The sequence below is a fragment of the Bipolaris zeicola genome (genome assembly GCF_000523435.1).
Source record: "Bipolaris zeicola 26-R-13 unplaced genomic scaffold scaffold_3, whole genome shotgun sequence".
NCBI lineage: Eukaryota > Fungi > Ascomycota > Dothideomycetes > Pleosporales > Pleosporaceae > Bipolaris > Bipolaris zeicola.
In genome coordinates, this window is record NW_006912052.1 from 1 (window position 1) to 16822 (window position 16822).

General features: G+C 52.8%; 7 protein-coding genes across 7 annotated transcripts; 3 read left to right on the plus strand and 4 right to left on the minus strand.

Annotated features, from left to right (window-relative positions):
* Positions 1-707: 707 nt before the first annotated feature.
* On the minus strand, positions 708-5476 carry COCCADRAFT_463 (uncharacterized protein; the record flags this gene model as incomplete). Its single annotated transcript, XM_007708622.1, has 3 exons — positions 708-3213; positions 3261-3559; positions 3608-5476. The coding sequence occupies 3 exons, from the start codon at positions 5474-5476 to the stop codon at positions 708-710; spliced, it is 4674 nt and encodes a 1557-aa protein (XP_007706812.1).
* Positions 5477-5981: 505 nt separating this feature from the next.
* COCCADRAFT_32098 (uncharacterized protein) lies at positions 5982-8032 on the plus strand (the record flags this gene model as incomplete). The annotated part of the gene is made up of 8 exons (XM_007708672.1): positions 5982-6018; positions 6143-6193; positions 6275-6306; positions 6363-6379; positions 6536-6633; positions 7511-7588; positions 7681-7907; positions 8018-8032. The coding sequence occupies 8 exons, from the start codon at positions 5982-5984 to the stop codon at positions 8030-8032; spliced, it is 555 nt and encodes a 184-aa protein (XP_007706862.1).
* A 563-nt stretch (positions 8033-8595) lies between these two features.
* Positions 8596-9924, minus strand: COCCADRAFT_32099 (uncharacterized protein; the record flags this gene model as incomplete). Its single annotated transcript, XM_007708673.1, has 3 exons — positions 8596-9166; positions 9231-9362; positions 9518-9924. 3 exons carry the CDS (start codon positions 9922-9924, stop codon positions 8596-8598), a joined length of 1110 nt encoding a protein of 369 aa, XP_007706863.1.
* A 523-nt stretch (positions 9925-10447) lies between these two features.
* Positions 10448-11647, minus strand: COCCADRAFT_467 (uncharacterized protein; the record flags this gene model as incomplete). The annotated part of the gene is made up of 2 exons (XM_007708623.1): positions 10448-11411; positions 11463-11647. The coding sequence occupies 2 exons, from the start codon at positions 11645-11647 to the stop codon at positions 10448-10450; spliced, it is 1149 nt and encodes a 382-aa protein (XP_007706813.1).
* A 330-nt stretch (positions 11648-11977) lies between these two features.
* Positions 11978-12827, plus strand: COCCADRAFT_81898 (uncharacterized protein; the record flags this gene model as incomplete). The annotated part of the gene is made up of 2 exons (XM_007708704.1): positions 11978-12056; positions 12106-12827. 2 exons carry the CDS (start codon positions 11978-11980, stop codon positions 12825-12827), a joined length of 801 nt encoding a protein of 266 aa, XP_007706894.1.
* Positions 12828-13232: 405 nt separating this feature from the next.
* On the plus strand, positions 13233-15776 carry COCCADRAFT_81919 (uncharacterized protein; the record flags this gene model as incomplete). The annotated part of the gene is made up of 4 exons (XM_007708705.1): positions 13233-14444; positions 14496-14860; positions 14914-15334; positions 15405-15776. 4 exons carry the CDS (start codon positions 13233-13235, stop codon positions 15774-15776), a joined length of 2370 nt encoding a protein of 789 aa, XP_007706895.1.
* A 253-nt stretch (positions 15777-16029) lies between these two features.
* Positions 16030-16721, minus strand: COCCADRAFT_32103 (uncharacterized protein; the record flags this gene model as incomplete). The annotated part of the gene is made up of 3 exons (XM_007708674.1): positions 16030-16077; positions 16139-16307; positions 16519-16721. The coding sequence occupies 3 exons, from the start codon at positions 16719-16721 to the stop codon at positions 16030-16032; spliced, it is 420 nt and encodes a 139-aa protein (XP_007706864.1).
* Positions 16722-16822: the final 101 nt, after the last annotated feature.

Sequence of the window (16822 nt, forward strand, 5' to 3'; positions counted from 1 at the left end):
GGTTGGGACATATTACTTTGCAAGTGATGTTCGCGATGCCAAGAAAAAGTGTCCGGCTCGGTGGTGTGTCCGGCTCGGTGGTGCTTTACGTTATACATAGTTTCCACTTAAGCTACACACACAGACACGCCATTTCCCACACGAGATTTCCCTTGATTTCAAGAAAACCCACAGCTCATGTGTTTAATCTTTTATCGCAGCAGAGGGCTTTCCTCATTTCCCTTCAACAACAACAAAAAAACAAGATGCCAATAAACAATAACACACAGGCGCGCAACGTACATGAATAATTCCAATACTCGAATACCCATTTCCAACCCAAAAAAAGCCCTAAAAGAACAACCAAAAAAAACGCTGCATGCCAAAATTTATGAGTTTTGCGAATGTTTCTTCTTCCCTCTCGCCCATACAAAGATAAAAGGACAAAAAACAACAACAACAAAGAACAAAACTCCGGTGTAATGCGATGTCATAAGCAGATCATAGCAGTTCAACCCGGGATAACGCCGTGCTTCATGCTCTGGAGGACCAAAAATCCCCCCTCAAAAAATATCACAATGAATCTGCCGGGGGAACAAACGAGATAACGAGGGTACGAAAAGAACATACACGAAGCGAAGGTGGTTCTTTAGAAAAAAAGCCTTTCCCTTCAGAGTATGTGATGGGATCGGGTCATCGTAGAAGGAAAGTGCCGACAGGGGGATCCATTACACCCTACGCGCTCCAAAGAGACTCAAGTTGATTGCAGTCTCATTCCCGGTGGGATTGCCTGAGCTCTCGGCTAGGATTTCCCATCTTGGCTGGACGAAAGGATAGTGTCGGATTTCCTTCTCTTGCTTCAGCTGCAATTTGCCAGGCGCCTGCGTGACCCCCTGGCCCTGACCCGCTGCAGGGGTCGGGCGTTGCGAATACACAGGCGAAGGTTGCATGGCGCGCTGTTGCATCTGCTGCATCTGCTGCATTTGTGAGAGTGGTGATGGGGTAGCCTGGCCTGAAGGTGTTCGCTGGAGCTGGGCGGGGAGCATCTTGTTTTGTGGATGCTGTGAGTATTGCTGCATGTTGCGCGTTTGTTGCGCTTGCTGGGCGGCCTGCATTTGCTGCTGTCGTTGCTGTTGCTGGCTCGAGTACCGTTGTTGAGGTGTCGAAGATCCCGTGGCCTGCGTTTGCGGATTTTGGTACGGTGTCGGCTGTCCTTGCAGTGGTGTAGGTGTCGCTGGCTGTGACGAGCTTTGATTTGGAGGAGCGTTGACGGGTCTTGCAAGCACAAGCCAACCATCAACAGGCGCTGTCACCCCAAGAATGAAGACGCAACGTGAGTCATTCGCGAGTCGAGCACCATCCAGCCGGGTGACATGGAATCGGACATCGTCGGAGATGTAATCCGAGAGGAATACTGTAACGTCAAACACATGTTCAGTGATTGTAGGATACAGTTCCAAAGTGGGGTGAGTGAGCATGGCTGCCATAGTACTCATCATAGCCGTCTGGTACGGATGCGTAGCATTGCTAATCATTGTGGACGCGTGGGACACTGCCAATCGGAGTAGAGCCGTCAACCAAGCGTAGAAGTCTAACACTGAGAGCTTATTATCATCAAGAGCTTGAGTCATGCCTTTGAGCCTCTCGATCAAAGCTTGAAGCATGCCAGACTGTTCCGTACTTTCAGCGCCCTTGCTAGGAGTTAGATCGATGACGGCGAGGAACTTCTGGACGGTCTTGGGGGAAACAATCTCTGACTCTTCTACTTTGGTAGTCGATAATGCAGTCAGGAAAGCGGAAGCGTTGATAATCTCACGCTCTGCATTTTGTCGTATCTGCCCTGTCAGCGAAGCGTCCAAACTCGCAAGAAGCTCTAGTCCGGATGGCCGGTCCTCCTCCACTGCTAATTTGATGGCATTAAGAAGGGTAGCAGATAGCGCCTCACTGGAGCCCTCAGACGCGGTCGCTCGGGAAGAGAAGATTCGTTCAATGGCCGCCTGACAGATGGGCAATGACAGCTCACTAGCAAGTGAAAATACCGCAGCCACCTGCTGTTCAGGAGGTTTCTGAGATAAACCTAAATGGTCGTTTGGATCAAGAAGGGTATCTAGCGACTGATTCAGGCAATCACTCGAAATGTCTTTACTTAGCTTACTCAGACATCCTGGATCGGTAGCGATGTGAGTATTCAGAATTGACAGCACCGGCCTACTACGCATCAAGCTTGCAAGCTGTGTTTGAGTCTTGTGCGAAGGGATTATTGAGCCAAGCCCAATCAGCTCACCTAGACACTGCATGAAACGCCCTTCAGTCTCCAAGCATAGCTTTCGCTGCTCGAGGCGATATCGATACGCATCTTGGGGTGAACATGACTGAGCCAGCGCATCGGACGGCAGGATGATGTGCATACCCTTCAGTGCGCTCTGGAAGCAACCTTCAGATGGGCTTGTCTTGAATCTTGCAACACAGGCTCGCAAAGTTTCCAGGAAAGAAGTCAGAGCAACACAGCCAGAGCCAGCTAGCGTGGGCAGAGCTACTCGCAAGCTGTCGGTTCTTTGAGCCATCAAGCTTGAGGCCAGCCATTCATTCACAACCATATCAAACGTTGGCTCATCGAAACAGCGGAGTCGATGGAACCAGCCATGATGGCTGTTCAGATGCACGGAACCTTTGCCTGAATGCTCTTCTATGTTGCTTACAATCTTGCGGAGTACTCGACCCATCATCTGCTGGTCCATACTGGTACCACTAGAAAGGATACGCTCAATTTCGTCATCAGAGGATGATCCTGTCTGCATAACTTCACCCATGTTATCAGAGGCAGGCGAGCAGGCAATAAGCGAGTTACGCTGACTGAGTTGACTCAAGTCATAGTTGAGAAGCTGTGGGAGCTGTCCATCAGTTTGGGCGGTGCGAGCTAGACTAGCAAGGCTGAGCAGGAGCTCGCGATCGGGAAATCGGATCGTTCGCAAGGCGGCATATCTCGCTGTAATTCTGGCAAATAGAGGATCGAAGGCACCTATGGCACGGAAGGCTTTGGCGTGGTAGTTAATCGTGTCCGCAGTGGAAGCAAGAACACTGGAATCCAAAGATGAAGTCGCGATACCAACAACGTCCGCAAGTATAGCGAGATCTCCAAAACGTTCGAGGTAGGACCTTACAATATGGAAATCCAATGCCGTTAGCAAGGACACTGCAGCAGTCTCTTCTCCTGGCGCATCTTTGGTAGGTACACTATAGAAAGTTAGCGAACTACCGTACGTGTCAATAAAAGGCCTTACTGCTCGTTGACTTCTGCATACTGAGCAACTTGTCGGCGTAACCAGATACCTAGCTCAAACTTCACGGTCGGACTAAGCTTGTCTAGCTCAACTTCGTTCACGTCCGTCGTGGAATTGTAGAGCCCAAACAAACTAGGCAAAGTCTGAGACATCATATGTTTGGCGTAGGTAAGGGCTCTTTGCTCTGATTCTGCAGAGTGTACGGTCCCACGAAGGAGGGTGCTCCGCAGGGTGCGAATCTGATCAGGCAGTCCAGTAAGGGGTATCTCGGTGACCAGACGCAGCGGCCAGGAGGCAGGCTGGTAACGGATTAGAGTAGATTCATCACGCTGACGAAGGCAACTTACCACAGAGAGATCTGCACCATGCCCCACGGATCCAGTAGCAATAAGCCATTGTAGGTAGCGTCCGAGCGCGAATGTTTTGGAACGAACCAGTTCTGCGACTACCTTGAAAAGAAGGCTAGGATCGCCTGTTGCGACCCATGTCATTTCGCGCAAATACGAAATGATGCCGTCATACACATCGGCTCCGAGATGATTCCACCGCCGAAGTAACCGAGTCGCGAGATACACCCTGTGTGCACCTTCTCGATAGTACGTGCAAGTCCAGCGGAGGAGAACACCGATTAGGCGGGGCGCATCCGCAATAATCTCCATACAGTCATAAGACAAGTCTTCGATGCGGACTGGCCTATTGTAGTCAACAGAGTCTAGGATGCGATAGACTCGACCGGCAGGCGTTTGTGAAGCGAATGATGGTCTCTGGGGAGCCTTTAACAACCTGCAATTTCGCTGCTCAAGTCTTCGGATGGCTTGGGTGACGTGTGCATGGTTCCGCCTCTCTGCAAGTTTCTGGAGAAGAGGGCCGTACTGCGTCCACGATGTCGGGAGTAGTAAACATGCTGGTCGTGTTGCAAGTAGTCTGACAACGGTGTTTTCCAGGTATTGCAAGACAGCCAGGTAGGGGCCCTGTTCCTCTAGTCGATAGATCCTGTCAAGTTGGTTGAGCAACGACTCAGCAAGACGCTTGCCGCGGCGACGGCAGCACGTAACGTCCGCCCAGTAGTGAGAAATGGAAACAACCAACAGCCAGATGAATAGACGCTCCGATGCACATGTGTCTAAGCCGTTGACTATCCAGTCGAGAAAGTGGTCGTCGTCGAGAAGGTGCTCTTTGTAAAGATGGGTAGCCAGTTGGAGGGCATACGTGATTCGTGGTTTCCAGTCGCCTTGTCCTATTCCGCCAATGACTCCGTCTATGAATTGCTCCACGGAACTGGTCCAGCCTCTTCCCCACGTCACAGTACCGGCCTGTCCCTTTCTCTTGTGAGCGCGCAGCTCGTTGATACCTACGCACTTGGCCAACCACAAGGCTCGCGGAAGCGGTATGTTCTTATTGAGGCATTGTTCCAGCAGCACCTTGCCAGTGAGCCCATGGGGTATGGTGCGGCTGAGGCGACGAAGACCTGTGGTGGGATTTGCTAGATCATGCAACCACTGCTCACGAGTGGAATCTCTAAGAGTTAGTCGGGGTGGGGGTTTGAAGGTGTTGGGGGCCTGTAAGCGGCCAGTTTGTTGCCTCTTTTCCAGGACGGCGACGAACAGGGTGGACAGTGTACTGAGACCAGATTTGTTTTTCAGGTTGTTTATCAGCGAGGGCCGAGCAGTATTGGACTCGTTCATGATCTGAGGCTTATTGCTGACACCTGCCTTGACAAGCGCCTCGGACAAGTTATCCTCGGCACCGTTACCAGTCCATGGGAACACATCGGCAACCTTACCACCGGGAAAATGGACGGGAGGCGCGACGGCTTCAGACGCGCCTGGCTTTGGAGTCTCCTTGACTCCGGAGCCGCCGGGCCATATGCGACGCTGCTGAGACGCATCTCTTAGATGTATTGAGCCCGGGCGTGGGGGAAGGGGGAGGTTCGCGGTTGGCTGATAAGGAAAGGCGTGTATAGGCATGTCGAGGGCGTAGTTGGGCATGGCGGTATAGAAGAGCGGCGGGCGTCCCCGTGGGGGAGGACGCGCAGCATCGTTTGCGACATTGTGTGTGGGAGGGCGGTCGTCTTCCAGGGCTGGGTCGATGCAGTCGGGCTGGACAAGCGTTGAGATGGGCTTGGTCGGCCGACGCTGCACCTGGGACCGAGGAGGCAGGCCGCTACCACGATTCTGAAGAGATTCGTGAATCCCCGGGCCAGGTCGAGAAGTCATCGCACAGGGGGCGACTTCATTGTTGAATCAGGCGCATGCAGATGGGCAAAGGGAGGGTGCCGGGGCTGTTGTGGCTGGGCGGGCTGAGAGGCAGGTGTAGTAGTAGCAGATGTATAGATGTAGATGGGAGCAGCAGCAACAGCAGTAGGGCGACGGGGACATGTGCTCGCGACTGTTGCCAGCACCACACGGGGAAGGATGTGGTGGTTCGGGAGATGAGGAGGGTGGACGGGGCCGAAGGATGGACGACGTGAGGCGTGTCGGCTAGTGGGTAGTCTAGAGGATGTTGCCAGTCCAGCAGCGGAGACGATGATCCGGTGCTACGATAGAGCGAGGCAAGCATGGGGGGGCGGCGATGGGCCTAGTGCTATCAGGCAATCCCGGCCTCGCTCCCAGCCCACGACCACGACGACGCCCATCACACTCGTCTTACATCCACCAGTCTCCACCACGGTAGATAAATCGGCCAACAGCCCACACCGCCGGCCCCCCCCCAATCTCGACCATGGCTTCGAAAAAAGATATGCGCCGCGCCGACCTCAGTACGTGACTAACCGCCCGCCAGCCCTGGCTCTCTGGCGCTCGCAGCCAGCGCCCCCCATCATAGGGGCTCAACACCGTGTGTGCGTGTGTGTGTCTAGTCACGTGGCTAACATGGTAGTGCAGTCGTGCCCTATGCCGAACCCGAGAAGAGCAAAGATGAAGGCGACATGTCGAGTGAGCAGCGCCCTGCCGTCTCCCGCTGACTGCTCTGTCCTGTACACGCACACCCTGCTAATCTGAATGGCGACTTTGCAGGCACGCTGTCGAGCACGCTGCCCATGGCTGCTGTAAGTGACGCTGCCCTAGCCGCCACCATGCTGCACGCTGATATAGTTCCCCCCAGATCTTCACGCGCAACAAGTACGCACTACCCCAACGTGTTGATGTCGAGGGACTCGCGCCCAATTGCAATGGCCATGATGACTGACGTGGAACGGTGTTGCACAGGATGATCGGCTGGTGAGTCGCCTGCTGCCTTCAGTGTGTGTGCGACGTTGCATGACTGACGCAGTGCAGGGTTGCCGTAGTCTTTGCTATCCAGGCTTGGCTGGCTGAGACGGCCGAACAGAGGAAGACGTCGACTACGCCTGCTTACTTCCAGGTCGGCATGTCTAGTATGCATGCTCCCATCCCAAGTAGAGTCGGCTCCCATGCTAATTCACTCGCAGTCATGTCACTCCTCGTCGTAAGACGCTCTCTCCCCCGCCTAATCCTTAATTACCGAGATAATGTTGATGCTGACGCTGTGCCACAGACGTACTCGTCCATGTTCCTCCCCCCGCCGCCTGCTCGTCCCGGCCAGGCGTCAGGCACCGAGGCCTTTGCTGCCGTGCCCCCTTCGTAGGCGGCAGTGCGTGGATAGATTGTCTGTAGCCGGTGCCAAGGTAGCAGCTGTACCATGCAAACTGTATAATCCAATCTTGGCCGCGAGCATGCGACGATACATGTCGGCTGGCTGCCAACGACCAATGTCTTGCACCATCGACGGTTCGTGTGTTGCCGCGTCGCCCCGTGTCACTCGCACCCTTGCCTACTCGCATGCATTCGTTCGCATTCCATAACACGGCAACCAGCACCGTCTATCCATCTGCATCCATCCATCCTACCCTGTCCTGTCCTGTCCTGTCCTGCCTTCACCCCGTGCACAGACCATAGCGGGGCTCGCTCTTCCCCTTCCGCATCCCCACCTCTCTTTCCCAGCCTGCTCACTCGACCCTCCCGACTCTCAGCTGCAGCAGCAAACCCTCTTCCAAACCCCCCGTGAAGCCCGCAAAACTTCCCTTTCCACCGCATCTCAACAGAAAACTATCTCACTGGCGACTCGACACATCCATAACCCCACAACCCCCCACCTACACACGCGCGCCCACCGACAGTCGTATGTCCATCGAGAACCTTAAGACCTTCGGTAAGAGCTGTGCAGCTGCAACCCTCAGCCCCCCACCACCCTGCAGCACAACGCGCAACCCGGCTGCTAACTCTACACTGCAGACCCGTTCGCGGAAGCGGATGAAGATACCGGCCAGGTCAAACAGACTCAGCAGGACTACATTCATATTCGTATCCAACGTACGTGCCTCACCGCCCTTGCACAGTTGACGCGAGGGAAAAAAATAAAGGTCCTCGCTGCAGGAACACTCCCCCAGCTGACGCAACCACAGAGCGCAATGGCCGCAAAACCCTGACGACGGTGCAAGGTCTCCCCAAGAAATTCGACCAGAAGAAGATCCTCAAAGTGATCAAGAAGAAGTTTGCCTGCAATGGCACCATTGTGAGCGACGCCGAAATGGGCGAGGTCGTCCAGCTCCAGGGCGATCAGCGAAAGGACGTCCAAGACTTCTTGACCGACAAGAAGGAAGGCCTCGGTCTCGACGCAAAAACAATCAAGGTGAGTCACTCTCCCTCTCACTTTCGCTCCAAAATTCGGGGGAACAATACAAAACTTTGTTTTCCTCTCCGCAGCGAAATGCAAGAACTGACGTTGGAATTACTATTTAGGTCCACGGTTTCTAGTCCCGAGTCACTGTTTACCTTTTTTTGTGCGCGCACCCCCCTTCCTCGAGAAACATTCCGACCTTTCCTTCTTTACTGGGGCACACGGCTAGAGCGGCACTGCTTTCTCTCTCGGAAGTTTCGGCTGAATGGTCTTCCTCCATTGTGAGTAGGAAAAAGTGGAGAGCGGGGATTTGAGGTTGCGATAGTGAGAGAAGAGGCTTTTTTTTTCGCGCGGCGGTGTAAATGCTTATGCGCTGAATGATTGCGTTGGACGATGAGCTCTTTTTTTGTGTGATTACCACCAAGTGAGTAGCGCTCAAATTAAGAAGCCTTGTCTCTCTACAATTCGTATTTGTGACGTTTGCTCGCGTGACTAAAGTTCGAAGAGAAGATGAAAAAAAATCGCAAGTGCAGACTTTTTTGTTGCAAAAAAGATCATCCTTTGTGAGGGACCCCAAAAACCCACATGGTTATTCTTCACACGTCAATCCTTATGTACAAAGTATGGTTACAGGATGGGGGAAATTTCCGTCTTCTCTCTCTCTGGACACGGCTGTTGTAGCTCTTCAAGTCCATCAAATCTACGCCCCGCCCGCCTGCACATCCAGCATCTTGCGCCAGTACTCCTGATCCCTCTCAATCACACTCGGCGTGCTCTCCTCTGCAAACCCCCACACCTTCCAGTCCTCCTCCTTGCCCTTGATAACCCTCTTCTGCAACACCAGGTACTCCGTCACCGTCTTCGGCACCACATTCTCCTCTTCAACTACGTCTAGCACAGCAACCTCTCCACTCCCATTCTCATCCTCCATCTTCCGCTCGCGCTGCCGCTGCTTCTCCAGCTGCTGGCGCGCCGCATCCGGGATCCAAGGTAAGCGGTGGATTGCGCGGTTCGGGGTCGCTGTAGACGAAGAGGAAGCGGGGATTGCTCGAAGCGATTGCTCGGATACGAGGCGTACGACGACTTGTCTGTAGGCAGTGTCGGGCATGGACTCGCCGAGCGGTGCGGCGCGGTGCGATACTACGCGGCTTGATTTAAATGGGCCATGGAGCCGCCATTGCAATTGCACAGGGCCGCGGGAGAGGATGCGGGATTCGAGGGATTTGATCAGCGGAGGGAGGCAGGTTTGTTTTAGGGGAGCGACGGTGCCTCTGTGAGAACATATGGGTTAGTAGAGTAGTTGGGTTTGGAACGGAGGGAGAGATGCGGACGTACTTTGCAAGGTTTGAGTAGATTTTCTCGTAGTTTTTTTGTGCGAACTGAATGTATTCTTTGTTGTTGAAGAGGTCGATGGGGAAGAACTTTGTCCAGCCGGTTTTTTGGATGCATGCGCGGTAGTAGTATCGTCTGGTGCGTTGTCAGCCAGTGTACGAAGCCATTGTCAGACAACGTTGTCCTCTGTGATTCTTCCCATGTCTTCTCTCTGATATTCTCAATTGGCTTGCCCTCTCCCCCGCCCGGCATGACTAGCCCACCTCATTCAATTCCAGAAAACCACTTACGAATACAGCGCTGTCCCCTTGCTCTTCACCAGATCCCAGTAATAACTCGTTAGCCCCCGAAAACCAATCCCTTTCAACTCGCTAAACGGCGCTCTGATGATAGTATTTTGCAGTAATCCAATGTCCTCAGTCATAGCATCCGCACTAGTCTGCGCCCTCTCAAAGTTGACCTTTGGCGACGGTGCAAACTGTGCCTCAGCCGCAGCCCTGATTTGTGCGTTATCTTGACCGAGTTGTTTGCGTTTCGAGGGGCGCGGCGGGGTGCTCGAGAATGCGCGGGTGGTCGGTATGAGGGATTGGCACCGGGAAAGGTTGTGTGCTCGGTTTTGGTATTGGTGGCGCAGGAAGAGGCATTGTCGCTGTAGCGCTGGTGTTCGAACTGTGCGAAGCGGGATATGTGTCGACATGCTGGGCAGCTGTGGTGTGGCACCCCGCGCACGTATTGCGTCGTGTGGTGGGGGTCGTTTTGGTATTGAGGGCGGCGGCCGCTGAAGATGTCAAAAGTCGACGTTCTGGGCGGGAGAGTCGCGCTAAGTTTGTCGGACCTCCGAGAAATCTAAGACTGGCAATCATGGCCTTGAGATTCGTGCTACAACCATCAAGTCTTGGCTTTCGCATATAATCGGGAATGATTTTAATTTTGAACAGATGTACTGTTGTACAATTGCCATTTGTTCGTTGAGAGTACGATCTAGAGCTCGTGCTACACACGGGAAGAATACGCCTGTAACCCGCGTCCGCACATATCGTAACCTCATTTTTTATCTTCCTGATCCGCATAATACAAATACAAGCTCTGTTGGAGCTGAGTGGTGATAGGAGTACGCCCGAAAATGCCAATCAGATCTCCCTTCCTAAACCAAAAAAAAACGCCGTTTCATGCAAGTAGATGTTGTACACATACGCATACAGATCAACAACACGCTTCGTTTACATGTTGCTACTCTCCCCAAGAAGTTTCAGCACGCCCTCATACGTGCCGAACATGATGGCAGCACTGGGCACCACACGGAACATGTGGGGGACGAGGCCGCCATAAAGTGCTGCCATGCCTTCTTCCTTCCAAATCAGCCGGAAGCATTGGACGAGACCAGTGTACTTTTGTCGGCCGTCTGCCATGGGTGCTTGTCGTAACCTTGTGCGGACAACCTCGTGTGGATATGTGATGAGTGCTGCCACGAATTTGGCCGAACCAGCAGCAGTCAGCTTTCCCGTCCATGCAACAGTCTGATCCCATACTGTCGGTGGCTTGCCGCTAGCGAGAACCCTCTCCTCTCTTCTCGCCAACGACAGCTTCATCTGTTCATACAGCATCCACTGTAGTGTGCTCTCGGTGACACCGAGATAACTGGCTGTCAGTCCACGGTATAGTCCACGAACACCTTCTTTGCGTATGGTTTGCATTGTGCAGTCAAAAGCGTTCTTGTACTGACGACCTCGACCGTCAGAGTGGGTGTTCTTGTCCAATTGCAACCGCGTCTTGACCAGCCAAATAGGATTCGTTGCGGTTCCAGTCACGATACCGGCGGCGGCGGCACTGCAGAGATGTACCCATGCGGCTTCCTGTCCGTTGTTGAATTGTGTGCTAATCAATCGCTTGCCGTTTCCGTATGCAAAAAAGTTGATTGCGCGAGCGGGGACCACACCAATAAGATTAGGCCCCAGTCCTTTGAACAGTGCCCGCCAGCCCTCTGCCTTGGGGACTTGCCACAATATCTCTCCTGTTTCCCGGATGTGCAGTAGCGAACTTCGTGCAAAGGACATGGTTTCTATGGGTGGCAAGCCTCGGGCCGCGCGCATGGCGGCGAGGTGCTGTTGATAAAAGGTGGATTGTAGACGAGTCTTGAGGACATCAAGCGGAGCAGTGAGAGTGGCAGAGGCCATACCACCGAGTCTGAGCAACTGTTAGTTTCTGGTGCCATTGCGTAAAGACTTTGCTCCATACCCTCCGGCGACGAAATGCGCCCATGACTTTCCAGACTTGGGATCTTCTTTTGCTACGGATGCGCCATCTGCCTGTTTCGGCGGTGTGACTTCTCCCAATTCTCGCGACGAGGGTGGCAGCGGTTGCAAAGGGTGGGCGGGGCCGGCTCGAATACCTCGAGGCCTGGAGGTTTCTTGCAGTGCCATCGAGAGACAAAAAAGTTGGTGGCGGGGCTGGCGACTTTTCTGATTGTGTCGTGAGAGGCGGGCGGGGACGATGAAGCGTCGATGGATTGGCGGAACCTTGACTGGTTAAATCTCCTGCAAAAGTCTCATCTGGCGATGAGTGTGGCGGATGCGCTGTACATGCAAATGCAAATGTAAATGTCCCCAGATTTTTGGCATGTAGGCCCGATGCGGCTAGTGACCGGCGAGACTACCGCGGCGTCATAGTTGCATTGCGTCGTGTGAGCCTCACCCAGATCGAGAGCGAGCTGCCATTGCGCCTCTTGCACATTGCACCGATCCCACGCCAATATGCGCCCGACTTCGGCTTGCCTTGCACCTGGTTTCTTGAAGCGCAGCTTGGACGAGTTCAAGCGGCTCTCCAATTTTGGTGAGTGCCAAAAATCGCATTTTGGATGCGCCGCCACTAACATTTGCAGCGCTCAAGCTCGAGGGCCTTAGGTCGCCCCAGAAGCCATTCCCTCTGATTCTCTTCAATCAGCCCGAAGATGCCGAACTATGCAAGCGTATGAGCGATAAAGACATTGGCGGCTTCTCTTCTGCAAACTTGGACTTCCACCCTCCTGTGAAGAACGAACCCCCTCACGTCCGCTTTCACGGCTCCATATCTACACAACTGCCACACAACCAACCGCACATTCAGAGGACCGGATACGCCGGGTGGAGGACACTGGACCGTGGCTCGACCATCTTCGGCAAGTCGCTGTGGGATGTGAGCATGTATAGTTTCCTCGCCATCCAATTCAAGTCAGATGGGCGCAAGTACTTTGTAAACGTCCAGACAGAATCCATCGTCCCCACCGATATTCACCAGCACTTGCTGCACTCCAAGACACCTGGAGAGTGGGAAACAATCTTGATCAAATGGAACGAGTTTGTGCGGACAAATCACGGCCAGGTTGTAGAGCCTCAGAGAGAGATGTTGACGCAAAAGGTGCGCACAGTAGGCATATCGCTGATAGATCGGATACCAGGGCCGTACGATCTGAGTATCAGCAAGATCTGGGCAACAAATGCGACAGACGAGGACGAGTTCTTGAAGGCTGCTCCGGTCCCGACGTTGCAATCTAGTGAAGATGATCTGAAGAGTGTCAGGAAGGATTCTGGAGTTAGCAACTCTTCGCGTCAGACGATTACATAAATACATATAATATTAAATTGTTGTAATTGACTCTAAATATTTCTTTCCTGCGCTCACTCTTGCATTTTCACTGTTCCTTGAGGAATTACAACGCTTAATACTATTGTGTTGATGTAGGATGCGTGGCACTGCCTATGCGGAGCCCATTGCTTCGCGACAGGTACGCGCCTGCGCGCTCGGTTGCTGGTTACTGGGCCGATCCATCAACATCACCTTCACCAAATAGGGCTCAACTTGAGAACCGCACAATCGACAAGAAGACTGCTAGCCACATCGCCAGTACACAATGCACAGTTTGCATAGAGGAATATCGTGAAAAGTACCCTGGAGGCAATAGTCCGAGGACCACAACATCTCTTGCTTTGTTTATTGTAGCTACCTACAACAAATCTAGAAGCGACAAGGATGACGATACCTCGCTACCTTACAGCGCAGAAGATCAGTCTTCTTGTTTTGACTCGTCTCTACTGCAATTTTCCCCTCCCATCTTCCGCGACAATACCTATTCTCTCCTTCATCCTGTCAGACAGCCTGCCTTCAACACCATCCAGCGCACGGCCACAGCCCTCTACCTCAATCCAACAGGATGCATCTTTCTCGATCGATGCATTCGAAGATGTGCTTCAAGGACATGCATCAAGCATGCCGGGCCGGACCCTGCTCGACCTGTTTCTTAAGCAAATGTGGGAAATAAATTCCTTCGATGCGCTGCATGCTCTCTTTGACAGTATTCTGGAGATCATTACGGCGCCGCAACCATCAAACCAAGAGGAAGAGATACCAGACCGCACCTATCTATCCAAAACATCACCCTTGGGTGCATTTGTTCGTAGAGCACATTTGGAGTTTACAAGACTGCAATTCGACGATTCAATGAAACTCTGGTCATCATTCATCAAATACAGGGCTCCAACAGCGCAATGGACCAAGCGGCTTGCTGGCCTAGCTTCAAGTGGTGTCGATGTAGTCGCTTCCGAAATGGGCTTAAGAGCTGGGGATGATGTATATGAGATTGCATACGGCCACCTGGAGGACCAGGAAGAGCAGCCCGCAGATACAAGCCTGGACGACCTGGATCGGATACTCGACTTCCAACTTGATCGACTGCAAAAGTTTGGAGATCGCGTTCCAGATGAAATGAAAAGTCGGTTACGCAGCATGGTGAGCCCGTCAGGACAGGTACATCGCCAGGCGCATTTGGTGCACTTTTTCGATGCCTGGAAGGCGGGAGACTACACATCCGCATTTGACAACCTGCATCGCTACTATGACTATGCCATGCAGACACGCGAGAAGATTCACTACCAGTATGCCCTGCTACACATGGCTATTCTGCAGGCCGATTTCGGCTGCTTCGGCGAGGCCATAGCTGCTATCAACGAGACCATTGCAACAGCTCGTGAAAACCAGGACATGACTTGTTTGAGCTTTAGTCTTAGCTGGTTGAACCATATGGCTAAAGCATACCCAAAGCAGATGAGAGGTGCAGGATACATGAGTATGCTTGGAAGCGAACGAGATGCATTGGCATTCCTTAAGGCCAAAGCAAAGGATGCTAAAATGTATAATCTGCTCAGCACAAGTCTGCTCAACGAAGCAAAGCTTTCTCTCGCAACCGTACGTTATGCTTCGGTCACTTAATCAGGCACAATGCTAACATCCCACCAGGGCGATTCCATCCCACGAGCGCTGGAACACATCTACCAGTCCTCCCACCTCAACATCAAAGAGAATGTAAACAGCTATGGCGGTCAAATGCTTCTCATAGCAACGCTCTACAACCGCCTCGGCATACCACATCTATCTAACGTGCATTGTGAGCTCCTTCTCGACTGCTACTCGCACTCATGTCCCGTTGAGGAGCGTCTCCGTGCCATTGGGCGAAGAGCCTTTGTTATCAACCAGAACGGTAACTACGACGAAGCGATAACTATCCTCGAATCCGTCGATACATCAGTACACAAGTCTCTTAAGTTCAATCAGTTCCTCGTTCTATGTATTGGCCTCATCAAGCTGAGAAAAGCTATCCGAAGGTACTTGATTCACATCGCAACCCAAATGACGAATACTAATCTATTTTGAACAGATCCGACTGGCCAACAGCCACGCACCTCCTCGAAACACTCAAACCTACCAATTCCCCGTCCATACCTCCTCTTGACCCGGAATTGTCGTTCGTCCAGCACGACACTTATATCAACTATCTCGTCTCGACAGCTCAATTCCCACTTGCGTACCAATGCATTTCGGCCCTTTCCCAGTCCCTCAAAGAAGATAATGCCGATATACAGCAACGCATTTCGGTACTGCTCATGCAGGCAGATCTCTGGATCAAAGTGGGGAAACCGGAGAGGGGGTTCAGTGTGGCCCTCCGGGCAGCGAGTGTGAGTTTCAGGGCTCGTTTGGGATTCACGCTCTGGTGTGCAGTCGGTTGTTTGGGTGCAATCTTGAATTCGCTGGGTGAGTATCGAGAGGCGAAGAGGTTGGTGGAGGGTGTGCTTCCTCAGGTACGTATTTACATCCCTTTGTTCCTGTGGCTGAGAGGTAGACCGATGATGCTAATATCTTGTGAAACAGGCTCTAGAAGGCGGAGACAAAATGCTCATCGGGACCCTGTACTCACACTTATCAGATTCCTACATGGGTCTTGCTAATCCCAATCTCCCACCTACAACTACTACTACTACGGCCTCGAACCCACCCCAAACACCTATCACAACCACAGCACCAATGCACCGCTCCCGTTCAACCAACGTCGCCAAAGCAGAACTCTACACTGACCGTGCACGAGATAGTTTCCGGAAAGCGGGGTACCTAGATGGCGAATGCGAGCAGCTGATGAAGAAGGCGATCATCGCCAAACTGCGGGGTGACGAAAAAGTAGCAGAGGAATGGGCAATGAGGCACAATAGCGTTTGGGAGGAAGGACTTGCGGGACTAGAAGGCTAAGTCCGTATAAGAGATATATATAAACAACGGCAATACGAATCATTGAGGGCGTTTGCCGCACACACAAAGTCAAGTTGCAGATACAAAAGGGAAAAATGCATTTGCTGATCTACCGTCTCTCTCAGCATGCTTGCTCTCGTCGTACTATGTACACACATTCAGCCCTGGCGGTTTGCTCTCTAGATAAGGGGGTTTAGGCTTGAGAATGGCATATATGACATCACTTGTATAGAAGCAGTGACGTGCAAAGCGCTTACTCGTCCTTCTTGTGGTAGTTAACCTTGTCGTTCCAGAAAAGGGTCTGTTTGTGTGGTCAGATATAAGGCTTTGGGGTGTATGTAGGTGTATATTTGGGAATATACCTTGTCACCGTCTCCCCAGAAGTAGTTCTTGGTGCGAATGTTCTGGTAGGGGTACTCGGGCCTCTCAGAGCGGGGGTGCTCGTGCTCCTCGTGGGCTACGTGCTCCCAGTGGGCATCCCACCTCACCTTTGCGTTGACGCTGGCGACGATGATGCAGGGGACGGCGACGCTGTGGAGATGGTTAGTGACCATTTCGAGGGGGAAACAGCATTATATCTTTTCCGTCTTTTTTGAGGCTGCCATAATTCACACCAGACACCAATTCTCGCCTCTTCAGTATTCCATTTGCTTGTCCTCAATTCCACAATCACCTGATTGTCCTTTCCTCATCCTCATCGTCATTCCCCCTCTTTCCCCAGAAAAGTAGCCGAGCAACTTACTAGAGCGAAAGCTTGCGCCAGAACTCGCCAGACTCGCCGGCATGCTGCTCAATGTGAGCACGCTCACGGTTGAACTCGTTGTCCTCGGCACCGGCAAATTGCTTGGGGCTCTCGGAGCTGTAGTTGCGGCGGCCGGCGCGGGCAGGAGCGCGGGCAATGGCCTGGCGCGGAGCGGCGCGGGCGAAAGAGCGGGCGGCGAACATGGCGACGGTTTGGGGTGGAGTGGAGATGGGGGGTGGTCGCAATTGGTGTGGGCGTAGGCGTGGGCAGTGAGGTTGTGACAGAGGAGCCAGCTCCGAATTGA